The following is a 14019-nucleotide window of genomic DNA, read 5'->3' as shown; positions in this document are numbered from 1 at the left end:
TTTCATCCCTTTCGAATTGCTCCCTCAAGCAAGGTATTCAGACATGGATTGAACATGTCATAGTCATGAACATGTATCTGATCTAATACACAGAAAAGTGCAGCAGTGAAAAAGTGCTAATGCAGTGCAACAAATTGCACACACTATAGTGTCACTCCAAACCAGCAAAACACATAGTGACTAAATCAAATAGTGTAAGTAATCTAAAACATATGAATATAAGTACAATGAGATGCTATTACCATATAGCACAAACCTCTAAAACACAAGAATAAAAACATTGTGTAATATATCAAGATATAACATGCTATGTGCTATTCTTAGTACTTGTATAGCCTGTTATATCTTGATATATTACACAATGTTTTTATTCTTGTGTCTTAGAGGTTTGGGCTATATGGTAATAGCATTATCTCGCAGGTATTTATATTCATGTCTTATATTACTTGCACTATTTGTATTATTCACTGGGCACATTAACTCTCTAGCCCTACTGCCAATCTCTCACAAAAGCAAAGGCAACATAAAACATTTCTCATTCTTATATCCCTTTCTTTTCAATATGTTAAATTGTTCTTCTATCAATATAATTAATCTAAATCGAATATAAAGTGTTTTTTTTTTTTTTGTTTTTTTTAAATGTATTTAATTTTTTTCTCTTAAAGAAAAAAATAACATAAAGAGGAGTTGCAAACAATATAGGGGAGGCAGATTCCAGCTTTCAGTAAATCAGTGACTTGCTCAGATTGGTAAACACTTTGACTTATGGATGCAGTAAAATATGCAGTTTCTGTTATTGCATAGCCTTGTGAGAGATCAGCAGCATAGCCTCCCTAGGAAACCTAGAAACATAGAATGTGACGGCAGATAAGAACCATTCGGCCCATCTAGTCTGCCCAGTTTTCTAAATACTTTCATTAGTCCCTGGCCTTATCTTATAGTTAGGATAACCTTATGCCTATCCCACGCATGCTTAAACTCCTTTACTGTGTTAACCTCTACCACTTCAGCTGGAAGGCTATTCCATGCATCCACTACCCTCTCAGTAAAGTAATACTTCCTGATATTTTTAAACTTTTGCCCCTCTACTTGTTCTTCCTGCTCCTTAATTTTCAGCAACCTAATTATCTCTTCTTAAACACTGCACTCATTATCAGCTAATTGATGTTATAGTGCCTACAGTAGCTCCACCATTTAATTTGCCCCAAAATGTTTTATTTTATATGGCGGTTTGGAAGCGTGGCTTCAAGCCACACCTTCTAGCCCTCAGGATTGCAGGACTGGAAATGTAAGTTCCTGGCTCTCATATCCAGGCATGCACCGTGGCTTGTCATAGAGAATGATTGCATTCAATCAATCTGACAGAATCATTGGCAGCTCATGGTGTGTGCAGCGCATGTTCCACCAGTCCCCAATTCTCCGCTATGGTAGGAGCAGGTGGCAGCCCTGAAGGAGATTACAAGGATTGTATAGCATTAAAAAATATAATTTGTATTCCTAATGTGAGTGTCCCTTTAAGCTGTACATTGTGACGAGCAGTACCATTATCTGTGTTGAACTTCTAGACAAGTAAAGAAAATGTTGTGAGAAATGACCTCGCAGCCACCTCTGATTTTCCTTGACCAAAAACTGGTTCTCTGGCAAATCCACTTCACTAAAGCTCTTTGCTTCCGGTCTTGGTCATCAGACAAACCATGAAATATATGTACAGTCATATAGGGAAACATATGTGAATTTAGCAGATTATTCCATGGTTTCTAGTCTAAAACCTGATATATGATTTTTTTGTTTTATTTTCTTCTTTCTAGTGTTCACCGTGGCCAGAGATAACATATGTCCCTAGTGCTCCTTCACCAGGGTTCAACACATCTCACAGCAGTTTTAGCATTGGTGAAGGGTAAGAGCTGTTTTGTTTTGTCTTCTTTGTTTTTTTTTGTTTTTTTTATCCCAGCCTTATTTTGTGTAGAACAAAAATTAAATAAAGTAGACGATGCAAGCCAAACCAAAGGAAGGGAAAGTTGCTGATAACTTGTCTCTGTCTTGCGTAATATAATATTCTATTAATATCTTTATATATATATGATGTTTTTATATGGAATACGGTTTATAACGTCTTTAGGGAATTGCAGGACTGTATTGGATGTTTCAAAGTAAAGTTTTTTTACAACAGAATGATAACAGACTTTTAATATGAACTCAATGAGGTTCAATGGCCGATTGGATCACGGCCTTAGGACATATGGTATATAATAGGTTCTCCAGTGGGAGGAGATTATGCTCGTTTGAGAAAGCCCCAAGAGGCGTGGCGAAACGCGTCACGTGATCAACATACACGGAAGTGTTTGTGATACATCCACCGGCGAGAGACACCACTCCGAACGGGAGAAGGATCAGAGTATTATCCTCTTAACAGCATCAGATCCCCATATGGTGTGGTGAGCTTGCGGTGGACTTTGCCGTTTTTATGTTTGCAGATTGGAGTGTTTTTATGTGAATTACATTTTTGGCGTCTGACACAGTGGTCACCAGAGCATTTCTTTGGATCCCACGTACCCAAGGGGCTGATCCTCCCTGGGCATGATAGCCATGAGTGGGGCTTATACCACTCTCTACTTGTGAGTTTTTTATCTTTAGAGATAGTTTTATATAATTTTATATTAATAACTTTATTGCACTAGGAGTGCTTCTTGTTGCCCCCCCTCCTTTTTTGTCTCCTTTATTATAGTATCCAGCTGTATTTACTGGCAGGCTATAAGTATACACCTGTCAGTGTTTTGTTTTACACACCTAGTTTGGGATTTTTTTAAAATTATCACTGTTTGCATATTGCAAGTCACTTTGATAGATTGGAGTTGTCTTTATATGTTTTATGCGCACTAGCACTTTTCTCTTCTGTCACGCGTAATGTATTTTTTTTTTTATATATATATTTTGTCTCCAGGAATGGCTCTCCAAATGATCCTCCTGAGCCACCCGCTCCAATCGTAGATGTAAGTTCAGGAATAACACCCGTTCAGGTACTTTACTTAGAAATGTACAGGTTTTTCTTGAACTGCAAACAAGCAGCAAAGAAGCTGGTGCATGGAGACAAAATGGAACATGGTTACAATATTTGCTATTGCAGGCCAGTTGGGTTTACTGCTGTGTAAATATATAGGGTGGACTAGTATCGCCTCGTAACTTATTCTTTAAGTCTGCAACCTGGCGTTCTTCAGCTGATCTTGGTTCTAATTTCTTTTCTTTTTTTTTTTTTAATATCTTTATAGATTTTTCTTGAACAAAATTGTTTACATAATGAAATTGCAGAACAAGATAAGGTACTTTTTGTATGAGGTGCATTTCCGTATTGTGTGAATTGAAGCAATAATATAAAAAAGAAATGAACAAAGTACAATTATCTGGAAATACTATTTCAGTAAAATACAAAAATCAGGAGGGTGCTTGTACCCACCCATAATGCAAAATGGACATAACTTTGCCCCTGATAAGCTGTTTTCACTGCTTGTGAAACTGATTAATACCCAGACTTTTTTTGTTTTGTAAATTATTTGGGGCATTATGGTTGTCACTTCTGTAATCTGGAACAGTCGTTCAACCTAATTCTAATTTCTGGTATCCTTTGTAATTTATGAGCGGTTGAAGAACGGCAGATTGTCAGTGCTTGACATGAACTCTATTACTGGTTTGAAAGGACTTTTACAGCCCTAACTTCAAACATTTCATGTTAATGAGCCACAAAAAATACACTTAAGGGATGCCAGAAATGTAACAATAATAAGTTGACTGAACCGTTTGTGCTGTAAAATGTTTACTAGCTATACCTTTTTTTTTTTTTTTCATTTACTGGAGATCTTTTCTTAAATGGAAAAGAGAAAAACTTGGTAAAATTTATGTTTAAATAAATATTTCATTTTGCTAGTGGTTTATTTTGGGGACTTATAACATTTTTTGCCCTTTTCCCCCTCTAACAAACTCAACTAAGATGTAAAATATTTAGCTAATCCTGCCCCTTTATTTTACTATTGATAAATATATTGGTGATCAGTCCATGAATTTCAGAGCAAAAAGGTCCTCTTCATATGCTGCTTTCTATTTTATACAAAAAGATTGCTTTTGAAATGCAATGTTTGAATTATTTTTACCTGATGACACTGGGTTTTGCAAGGGCAAATTAAAGTGTGACAGTCCACATAACTACCTCATGCAGGCTGAACGTCTTGTCTTCTATTAGAGGAAATGCCCTTTTTATTGGGACCCTGATTGCTACTTAATGTTCAGACTGTAGTTTTGTGGAGCTCTCTTTATGCGTTTCTCTTGTAGAACCTCTTGCCTACATCAACCCCTCAGGAGGCACAACAGTGGCTACATAGAAATAGATTTGCTGCATTCTCGCGGCTTTTCACAAATTTCTCAGGTAACTCACTAGGAGCAAAAACTCTTACCCCGCTGCACCTTTTTGTACCCTCAACTTCCTCCCTTTAAACCCTTTTGTATCTCCCTGTCCTTCACAGGCACTACACACACCACCATGTTCGGTCACGTTCTCCACTTTGGTGAAATCTAAGCTAGCATAAAATGTATTTACATTAGATTCCTAAAATGGACAACTTTGCAATTAAACTTTAAGTACTGTCCACATGCAGTGTTAACAAGAATTCCTAAAACCATTTTGCCGTAACATACATCATATATAATATACACATAGCCCACATCTCTTATCAATCGTCATTCTATCTTTGTGTACACATTTTCCTAAGCCTTGCAGTAGTTTAAAAGTGATAAAAAAAAATCCATTGACTGCCTCTATGGAGGTTGTCTTAGTATAATGTTTATAAAGTGTTAACACTTCCACCTTTCTTTTTGTTTTTGTTTGTGCTCCTAATCATGATGGGACACGCAAACTCAAGCACAGGATGCTGGTGGTCATGTTAATGAAAAATCTAAAAAGATATATATTGAAAAGCCAAACCACTTAAACAAATGTTAACCCTGCATATGGACAGTTCTGTGTGTTCAACTGTAAAATTGTCTTTGAGTCGTCCATTGTATTCCTGAATTGGCTTGTTCTCTATGAATTAACACCATACATGACTAGAAATGAATTGCACAAATTTTCCAAATTTAACCCGTGAAACACTAGCTTTCCAAACACATGATTACCAAACATGTTATTGGTGAGTTGGGTTTAAACTACACCTTTCAGCTTAAGTGTGTTCCAATAACATCTCAAATGTCAGTGACCTTCATTTGTAGATTTGGAAATACATTGCAAATAAGTTAAGTTGCCACCAGAAAACTATGAAATCATTTTTCATTCTTTTAAATGTAACTTTTTTTTTTTTTAATAGCTTGCCAAATCTGACAGGGGATATGACCTGTAAACCAGAAGGCAGCTAAAACCACTTCTAGTAATTTTGACTTATTTAAACCGTAGCAGAATACACACATCACCCTCACCTGCTAAGCATCCAGTAGTCAAAATCTATTTAAATCTGCTTTGTCTGTGTGTAGTTACTACTTTGGTATTAAGAATGAGGGATAACTTATTGATTTATTTTACACATTGTGAGAAGTTGAATGTTTTTAAGCCTTGAAAATTACATTTCTTTAATTTCTCCAGGTGCAGATTTATTAAAACTAACTAGAGACGATGTCATTCAAATATGCGGTCCTGCTGATGGCATTCGACTGTTTAATGCACTGAAAGCCCGGTGAGTTGCCTTGACATGTGCTTTCCATCTAACTGGATTATGTTTCATTCAGTATGGTCGGCCTTCATGTTGTTGCTGGGGTGTCCATTTAAACTGCAGGGCTGTAGTTCTCTTTCCACTCCTTAGAACTTAAAGGGACACTGTAGGCAATATAACAATTTCATCTCCTTGAATTGTTTATCGTGCCTGGAGTCCCCTGGCACTGCCCCACTACTTAGTGTAAAAACTATTTTGAGCAACTTAACTGGAAATGATGTTCCTCTAGCCCACACCAACTGGGATTATGGTTAAAGCAGAGATTGCACACTTTCTTGTAGCCATACCGATTCATACCTGCAAATAGCACTATGATAGGCTGAAAGTGGTCAGCTGACACTCTCAGCCAATCACAGCCACCTATTGCTGCTCATGCTAATGCTATCTCATTATAAAAATCAGCACACCGGATGAATTGCTGATGGCTCTCATTAAGCATTAAAGTGGTTTAATGTTGAATGGAACACCACCACCAAGGGACTCTAGACACTATACACACTTCAATTAGATGAAGCCTTTATGGCAAGGGATAGGCAACCTTTGGCACTCCAGATGTTGTGTACTACATCTCCCATGTAGTGCCAAAGGTTACCTACCCCTGATTTATGGTGTCCCTTTAAGCAGGATTCAAAATATACTCCAGGCATTAGTGTACTAGGGAGAACTACAAACTGTTAATCTCTTATAAAGATATTTAGAGAACATGGAAAATAACCATACTGTAAACTACAAACTGTTAATCTCTTATAAAGATATTTAGAGAACATGGAAAATAACCATAACTGTAAATCTATAACCGCTCCACCTACAGTCCAGTTTGGCAGAAATTCTCATATGTAATGAGTGATTGGGATTCTCCAACACCTGCCTGGCCATGAGGATAGCACACGATGCAGTGCACAGCTAACGATCATTGCATTACAGGGTTTTAAACATGCCCATTTAAATATCCAGTTTATCATATAATGTCATCCAAACTTTAGAGCTTGACTTTTTTCTATTTTCTTAATAACCTTTGCTTGATGCTCCTGGTCCACTGAGCATGATTTTAAGTCAAATTCTTAAAGCTGTTAGTTTACCTATAAAGGCACACACAAGCTCTTATTAATATAAGTATACAACAATGGAAGGGTTTACCAGGATGCTGTCTCTGAACCTCTTTGCAAGTGACTTGTCTGCCCGCTTGGCTAGTACATGTGTTGTAGTTGTTAGTGTATTTCTCATAGCATTGGGATGGACAAGGATATTTGCTGCTGTGCCGCACGATCCTCGGTCTATGACTCCCATTTGTAGAGCTCGTTGGTCATTTTTCCCTCACCCCCAATCCCCAGGATGGTTCGGCCGAGGCTGACTATTTACGTTTGCCAGGAGTCTCAGCAGCTGAGGGAGCAAGAGCAGCAAAAACATGAAAATGGAGAGCCAGGAAATGGTGCATTCTTTGGTGAGTAACCTGTTTCTTCTCTTTATTTTTTTTATTTATTTTTTTATAACTACTAACAAAACTTATAGTAAATTTAAGTGGTCATATATTACAGCATTACATTTTTCTTATAAGCTTCATAGAGACTGTGAATATCAGGAGCCAATCAGAAACTGTGACCCTTTTGTTTTGTTTTGATAGGGAGAAACTTTTGTTGTTTTTTTTTTTTTTTTTTTTTATAGGATGTTTAAAATCTCACATGCTATATAGACACATTCCCATAACAGAAATACTTTAATTTGTTGCTGATTCTGCACTCTTTGTCCAAGGCAAGTTCTTGGACAACTGTTTGCCCAGCAGTTTGACACCTTATGTAAGGATTCCATGAATCGGCAACCTTACATTCTAGGCAGTGTTTACATTCTGTTTGACGCATTCCAGAGGATTAAAAATTGCAAGTAAAATCCTAATGCTTGAGCAGCTTGCTGCGAATGCACCCCTGCCCATATCGTTTACCTGTTTGCAGTCTTCAAGGTAATCTGCTGTCTTTGACGAATATTGTTTAATGCCCAAATGTTAATGATTTTATACCGGTCTCTTTGGATACTTCTCCCTGCAGTATATCATGCAATCTATTTGGAAGACCTGACATCCGTCGAATTGACTGAAAAGATAGCCCAGCTCTTCAGCATTTCTCCCCATCAGATCAGCCAGATCTACAAACAAGGGCCCACCGGCATTCATGTTCTTATCAGCGACGAGGTAATACACCATGCCATAAATCTTAAAAATAAATGAATAAATAAAAATTAGTAGATCTACCACAAAGAAAATATGCATGAAATTTTGTTTTGCATGTCTTTCTTTGGATGTATATAAAATCTTGACTTGCAATCGCTCAACTATGCTGATTTAGTGAGATGTATGTCAGACAGCTGGTATGTGAAACAAGGTTGTTATAAAAGTGCTGATTTATGTTAGAAAGGGGGCTTGCTCTTCACACACAAATCACTTCAGCAAGCTGAAGTGCTTTTTGCTTTTGGAGTGTTCCTTTAACAGCTTATTACATTCCATTTACATCTAGTGCAGTTATTTCAGAAATAAGGGGATTATTACAAATATATGTAACAGGCACAATGAACAATACAGCTAAATCCGTGTTGACATGGGTGGAATGTTTCAAATTAAATCACTGATTTATTCCATCACTTGGCAAAGTGCACAACTTTACAGACTTAAGTGAGCCACTAAGCAGCACAGTCAATAATTTACCATAAACTGTATTTTAAATAAAATAAGGGTTAACAATTGTCAGGCTCTAATAAAGCCTTAATAATGCTGCATACATGCAAGTGAAATTGAAATGGACTTACTAGTGTTTAATTTGTTTAATGTTAATTAGAAATCGTTAGGGAAACACTCCCACCATTAAAAGTAATTTGTATAATTATTTGAAGAAATGCACGGTACATAAATTGTTTAGACTAGCCCTTAAGAGCACTGGCACAATACATTCAGACTCCTTTATTTTATTTTTGTAGAAAGTGACTCTGGGCACCATCACCACTTCAGCCTGTATGTGCAGTATTTCTCTTGGAAAAGCTGCTCTTATGGAGTTTAAGCCATTTCCTGTCGGATATGTAACTGCACCTCTGGTTTGTTTCCCTGAGGCATCATTAGCCAACACTGAACAAAAGTTACCAGGCTGGCTAATGACAATTCTGTGCATATTACTGTGAACAGAGTTAAATTCATTGGCTGAGAGTGACTAGCTGGTGCTCTCAGCTTATGAATGTATTTGCATCCAGCTCCTGCATTTCTGCAGGGGTCAGATCTATGCCGCCAGCTATAGATGACCATTGACTCCCAGCAGAGACCCAGGTAAGATGGTAAATCTTTCCAGAATGGTTTGCCTAATTACTGGAAAACAGAACCAGGGTTGAAGAAAGTCTCTAAATGGGATGACATTCTTGGCACCCAAGTTGTGACAACTTCAAGTAATTTTGATGTATTTAATAGTCAGATTAATGATTTTCAGAAAGAAAAACTATATTTACCTTGGCCACTTATCATTCTCTTTATCATTCTCTTTTACAGTAAAAAGGTAGCATATAAGGCGCATTAAAGGGACACTAAATAGTTAATGCTATAGCTGCATCGATATGCCTAAATAACCACTACAGTTTTGAAATCCACATTCTCTGACGGATATCGCAAGGATTTATATTGCTTGTGCCTGCTTGGAGGCACATGCTATCCGTCCTCCAACATTTAACAGGTTCCTTTAAAGCTTTCTGAGAAAAAGCCATGGCCGTGTGCATTAGTGTTTGTCTGGAATGCCATTCATGAAATCTGGAATGGAGCTTTTAGTAAGCTTACGAATGGAACTGATCTAGAGTGCCAAACTAGCAAGGGATTCACATGGTGCATTACATCTTTATGTGAAATGGAAGTGTCTGGTAAACCCTGGTATATACAACCAACCTGTTCTGAAGTGATATTTCTTCCCCATGTAAATACTTCAGTTGACCATGTTTTATGAGAACATAGCAAGATCCAAGCCATTCAAGTAATTTTGGATATACAGAGTGCACAAACACATTCCTTTAATGTATATCCATTGAGAAAGTTTAATCCCTTTGTCTCATACATCAAATGCCCGGTCTACGTTACACAAACTTTTTTTTTTCCATTTTACTTTATAGATGATTCAAAACTTTCAAGATGAGTCCTGTTTTATTTTGGATACAATGAAAGGTAAGGTGCTGGCACCCAATAGCTCATTCTAATTTTATTGCACAGTTTGACTCACTAGCTCTTGAATAACTAGGGTTTAGATCTCTGGCAAAGGAATATTGTCTGCAGTGTTTAAAATTTCCTCCTGCAAAGTCTAGCAAACTATTAACATATCAGGAGATATGAAATTCAAAATTAAATAGAATGTGCAATAAAGGAAGCATGAACATTAGATCTCACTTAAGAAAAGTTACCTGCGCTCTCTCCTTAATCCCTATGTATATTTGGACAAATGGAGGTCATTTAGTTGCTCCAATGGCCATTGGAGGGAATGCCCGCCTGCCAACGTGAAGGCAGACTCCCCCTATGCGGGTCCTAACACTGACCCTTCAGCCTGCTTCCTTGAGCTTCTGGCAAAGATATATATCTAATGAGACAGAGAGGGGTATTTTTTTATATACACCTCTAAATACTTATTAACCCTTAATAGGGAACACATGGGATGGGCGGCAACATTGTAACCAGGCTGTGTGATACAAAGTAAATACAAATACAAAAAGAGAAGTCCTGCGCTCACTCCCATTACTACTGGGTCGGCAGCAAGGACTACAGTACACATCAGCCCCAATATATAGTAAAAACCAAAGAAAAGAAAGTTACCTGCGCTCTCTCCTTAATCCCTATGTATATTTAGACAAATGGCGGTCATTTAGTTGCTCCAATGGCCATTGGAGGGAATGCGTTGGTAGGCGGGCATTCCCTCCAATGGCCATTGGAGCAACTAAATGACCTCCATTTGTTCTAAATATACATAGGGATTAAGGAGAGAGCGCAGGTAACGTTTTTCTTTTTTTTTGGTTTTTACTATATATTGGGGCTGATGTGTACTGTAGTCCTTGCTGCCAGCCCAGTAGTGATGGGAGTGAGCGCAGGACTTCCCTTTTTGTATTAGATCTCACTTGTTTGTTTAGGAAGGCTGTGCATGTTACTTATAGGGAGGTTTGATTAGGGCAGCATAACCAAAGTGATTTAACTCCCAAATGCTCCCAGACTACAGGGGCATGATCTGTGCACCAAACCTTTCATTAACCCCTTAAGGACCAAACTTCTGGAATAAAAGGGAATCATGACATGTCACACATGTCATGTGTCCTTAAGGGGTTAAGCTAAAGTTGTTTTGGTGACTAGTGTCCCTTCAATAGCACTTTCTCTTAATTAGTGCATGTTTTGTCAGACCAGATTTATTATAGCGCTATGGAGTTTGCTGGCACTATATAAATAATATAATTATGCTGGAAGCATATTCTTCCTCCTCACTTGGAGATAAGAGGGGACAGATGAGAAAGCTCAACAAAGCTGTATTTAGACACTATTAGTTCTGTTGCTTGATTTCTGTAAACGGTGTGGTGCTTGGCAACATGTTGGCAAGATCTGAATTAATATCTACTGTACTAGGACTGTTTCAAGTCTTTGAACAGTATTAGACACACTGGTTATGGTTCTCAGTGTTACTATGCTGCCATCTAGCAGCTATCCATAATACTGCATTTATTTATTTTGTATGTACTTCCGTATTGGGGGTTGTAGTAAATGTACGGTCATTTTTCCTTTTGGAACACTTTCCTCCAATATTGCCTAGTATCAAAGGCTATCTTCTCGCCTAGGCTTTCTTTGAAAGATCAGTTTCTTAATTTGTTGAGGTTATATTGTCTTTTGCTAATATTAATACAAATACTCTCTTGATCTTTTTGCATGTACATATATAAAAGTTTTTTAAAATGAGCATGCAGCCAAACGTTGGTTCATATGTATCTCCTATTCCTCTTAACGCTAAGAACATAAATTGTGAATATACTGTGATAAAAACACCAGTGGAAAATGTACACATTGCATTATAAAGCACACATCAATTCTGAAAAGGACACTATAGGCACCAAGGCCACTTAATTTCATGGTTAATACTGCCTCTAGTGGCTATCTTCCATTTAACCACTAGAGAGAATTCCTGCTGTTTCATGAAGTTTAACTTATTGGGAAAACCCATCCTTTCTGCAGGTGGGGTATGCAACTTTGCTTTCCAGGTTTTGGAATACAAGTTCCATAGACTCGACTATATGCTCAATAACTTGAAGAGGCCACAATGTGTTTCTATCTAAACTGTGTTTCTACCTGCTCTAAAGTAGTAACTGAAGTGTAGAGTATACAGTAAACACCAGATATGCTATAAAACAGCTTTATCACACATTTCAAAAACTTACTGAAATGTCTATGTGGTTATTCTAAATTGTAAATGTACTTTACCTACATCCAACAGTGTTGTTAGTTATCTAGCTGAATCACAGACCCTTGTAAAAAAAAAAAAAAAAAAAAAATCTCGAGTGAACTAGCACATTGAGCCATATCCTGTAACTGTTTGAATATGTACTTGTAATTGATGTTCTTTGTCTTGATTTTTCTCCCATTTTTGTTTTTCAGCTGAAACAAATGACAGCTACCACATTTTCTTAAAATAAGGTGCCACAATAGACACAGAATACCCTTTATCTTGAAGATACAGACCCTATCTTTTTATTTTTTTTTAAATATATATAAGCTATAAAACTTGAATGGATTTGAACAGCACCCATTAATACACGAGCAACAATTTCTTTCTGGGTGATGCTTTGGCAAGTGGAGTACACCCTCTTAATTATGTGGATCCTCCAATGAACAGCCGGAGACCTCTCTTGCACTGATTGAAAGTGGACAAAGCAAACATTTCTTGTGCAGATTCAGACACTTTTTTACATGTGTAGTAGCCCTTTAGCTTTGAGAATGGACCTCCGAATTATTTCTTGTACCATTGGTCTTGTCTCAGAACCAAATTAATCCAGCCATTGACCCGTTTGTCCTTTGCTAAGAATGGCATGTTTTGGTTTTTTTTTTCTTCCCAAATGAGTAGCATCAATATATTTCTGGAAACCCGTGAATTTGCGAATGCAATCCTGTGTTGTATTGCTAGTTTATTCATTCACAGGCATCATACTTTTTATACTGTTTTTATCTGATTTCAACAGCACACGGAAGATTCTAATGCAATATTTTAGACCTTGACATTTCTATTTTGTGTACACTATTGTTCACCCCATCAAGGGTCACTGCCTGAAAGATACTGGGTGGGGGTTAGAATATATTTTATGTAGCATTTGTCTTTTTGTATGATGCATTTTGTAATTCCACCCATCTTCCCCAAACTGTTCCTGTCAATCCCTCAAATTCTAATTTCTTTATAAGTTTGCTTTGTTTTTTTATGAATACATTTGTGTGGGGATTTGTCACTTGTGTGTTTTTTGTACATCACTTTTGAACAGGTTAGGGCTACATTGCTGACTTTTTTTTTTTCCTGTTCTACATACCAATTAGTCTTAATATTGTAGCTCAAAGACCTGCATTATTTAATGCCCTTTTCTACAAAGATAATGTTTCACTTATTGAATTCTGACATAAAATTCCCAGATTTTACTAGTAACATGATGTAAAGTCATGATTTTATTAAAGACACGGAGGCGAGTATTATGCATAACTCTTTATTTCCTCAGCAGCAAAGATAGAGGAATCTAAATATTATCAAAAATGAAAGAAAAATTGTACAGGCACAACAGGCAGCCAATCACATAATAGAGGAAGTAGCTATATAAGTCCTGTGTCTCCCACAATCCCACTCTTTCTTGCGAAACCGAAGACCAGGTAAGATGAACGATGGCCCACTTGATCCTAACAGGAAACGGGAAACAATGCGATAACTTCAAGCTAAAAAAGATAGAAAAATATGGTAATTTCCAAACTCAAAACTGTAGACTTACCAAACATAACCGTGAGGAGTCACACATAAAACTGGATTCTGAAATAGAGAATATATAATAATTAGAAACCAGCATAAAACGCACAAAATCATCCAAAGCATGATATAAATACCTGATATAAATACAGACCTAATTGAAAACATACCTGAATAGTATCGAAGCATCTCCAATCCCAAATCCACACCGGGAGGGTGGGAGGGAATAATACTCGCCTCCGTGTCTTTAATAAAATCATGACTTTACGTCATGTTACTAGTAAAATCTGGGAATTTTA

The 14019-nt window shown here is 37.1% G+C and overlaps 1 protein-coding gene across 4 annotated transcripts in view; it reads left to right on the top strand.

Annotated features, from left to right (window-relative positions):
- The window catches only part of TFCP2 (transcription factor CP2), a 38151-nt gene extending 24931 nt beyond the window's left edge, over positions 1-13220 (top strand). For 2 of the 4 annotated variants that reach the window (XM_063427907.1, XM_063427915.1), the window contains exons 9-17: positions 1809-1897; positions 2942-3017; positions 3267-3317; positions 4321-4414; positions 5621-5711; positions 7079-7188; positions 7787-7929; positions 9873-9924; positions 12379-13220. In XM_063427907.1, coding sequence (XP_063283977.1) covers positions 1809-1897; positions 2942-3017; positions 3267-3317; positions 4321-4414; positions 5621-5711; positions 7079-7188; positions 7787-7929; positions 9873-9924; positions 12379-12416 — 744 coding nt within the window. In that variant the 3' untranslated portion in view covers positions 12417-13220. The remainder of the gene's footprint in view (positions 1-1808; positions 1898-2941; positions 3018-3266; positions 3318-4320; positions 4415-5620; positions 5712-7078; positions 7189-7786; positions 7930-9872; positions 9925-12378) is intronic. The other 2 variants (XM_063427925.1, XM_063427934.1) reach the window with 2 other exon arrangements.
- The last annotated feature ends 799 nt before the right edge of the window (positions 13221-14019 follow it).

This window comes from Pelobates fuscus, chromosome 1 (assembly GCF_036172605.1).
Source record: "Pelobates fuscus isolate aPelFus1 chromosome 1, aPelFus1.pri, whole genome shotgun sequence".
NCBI lineage: Eukaryota > Metazoa > Chordata > Amphibia > Anura > Pelobatidae > Pelobates > Pelobates fuscus.
Note: the sequence above shows the minus strand (reverse complement) of the source record. Positions and strands in the feature narration are given on the sequence as shown.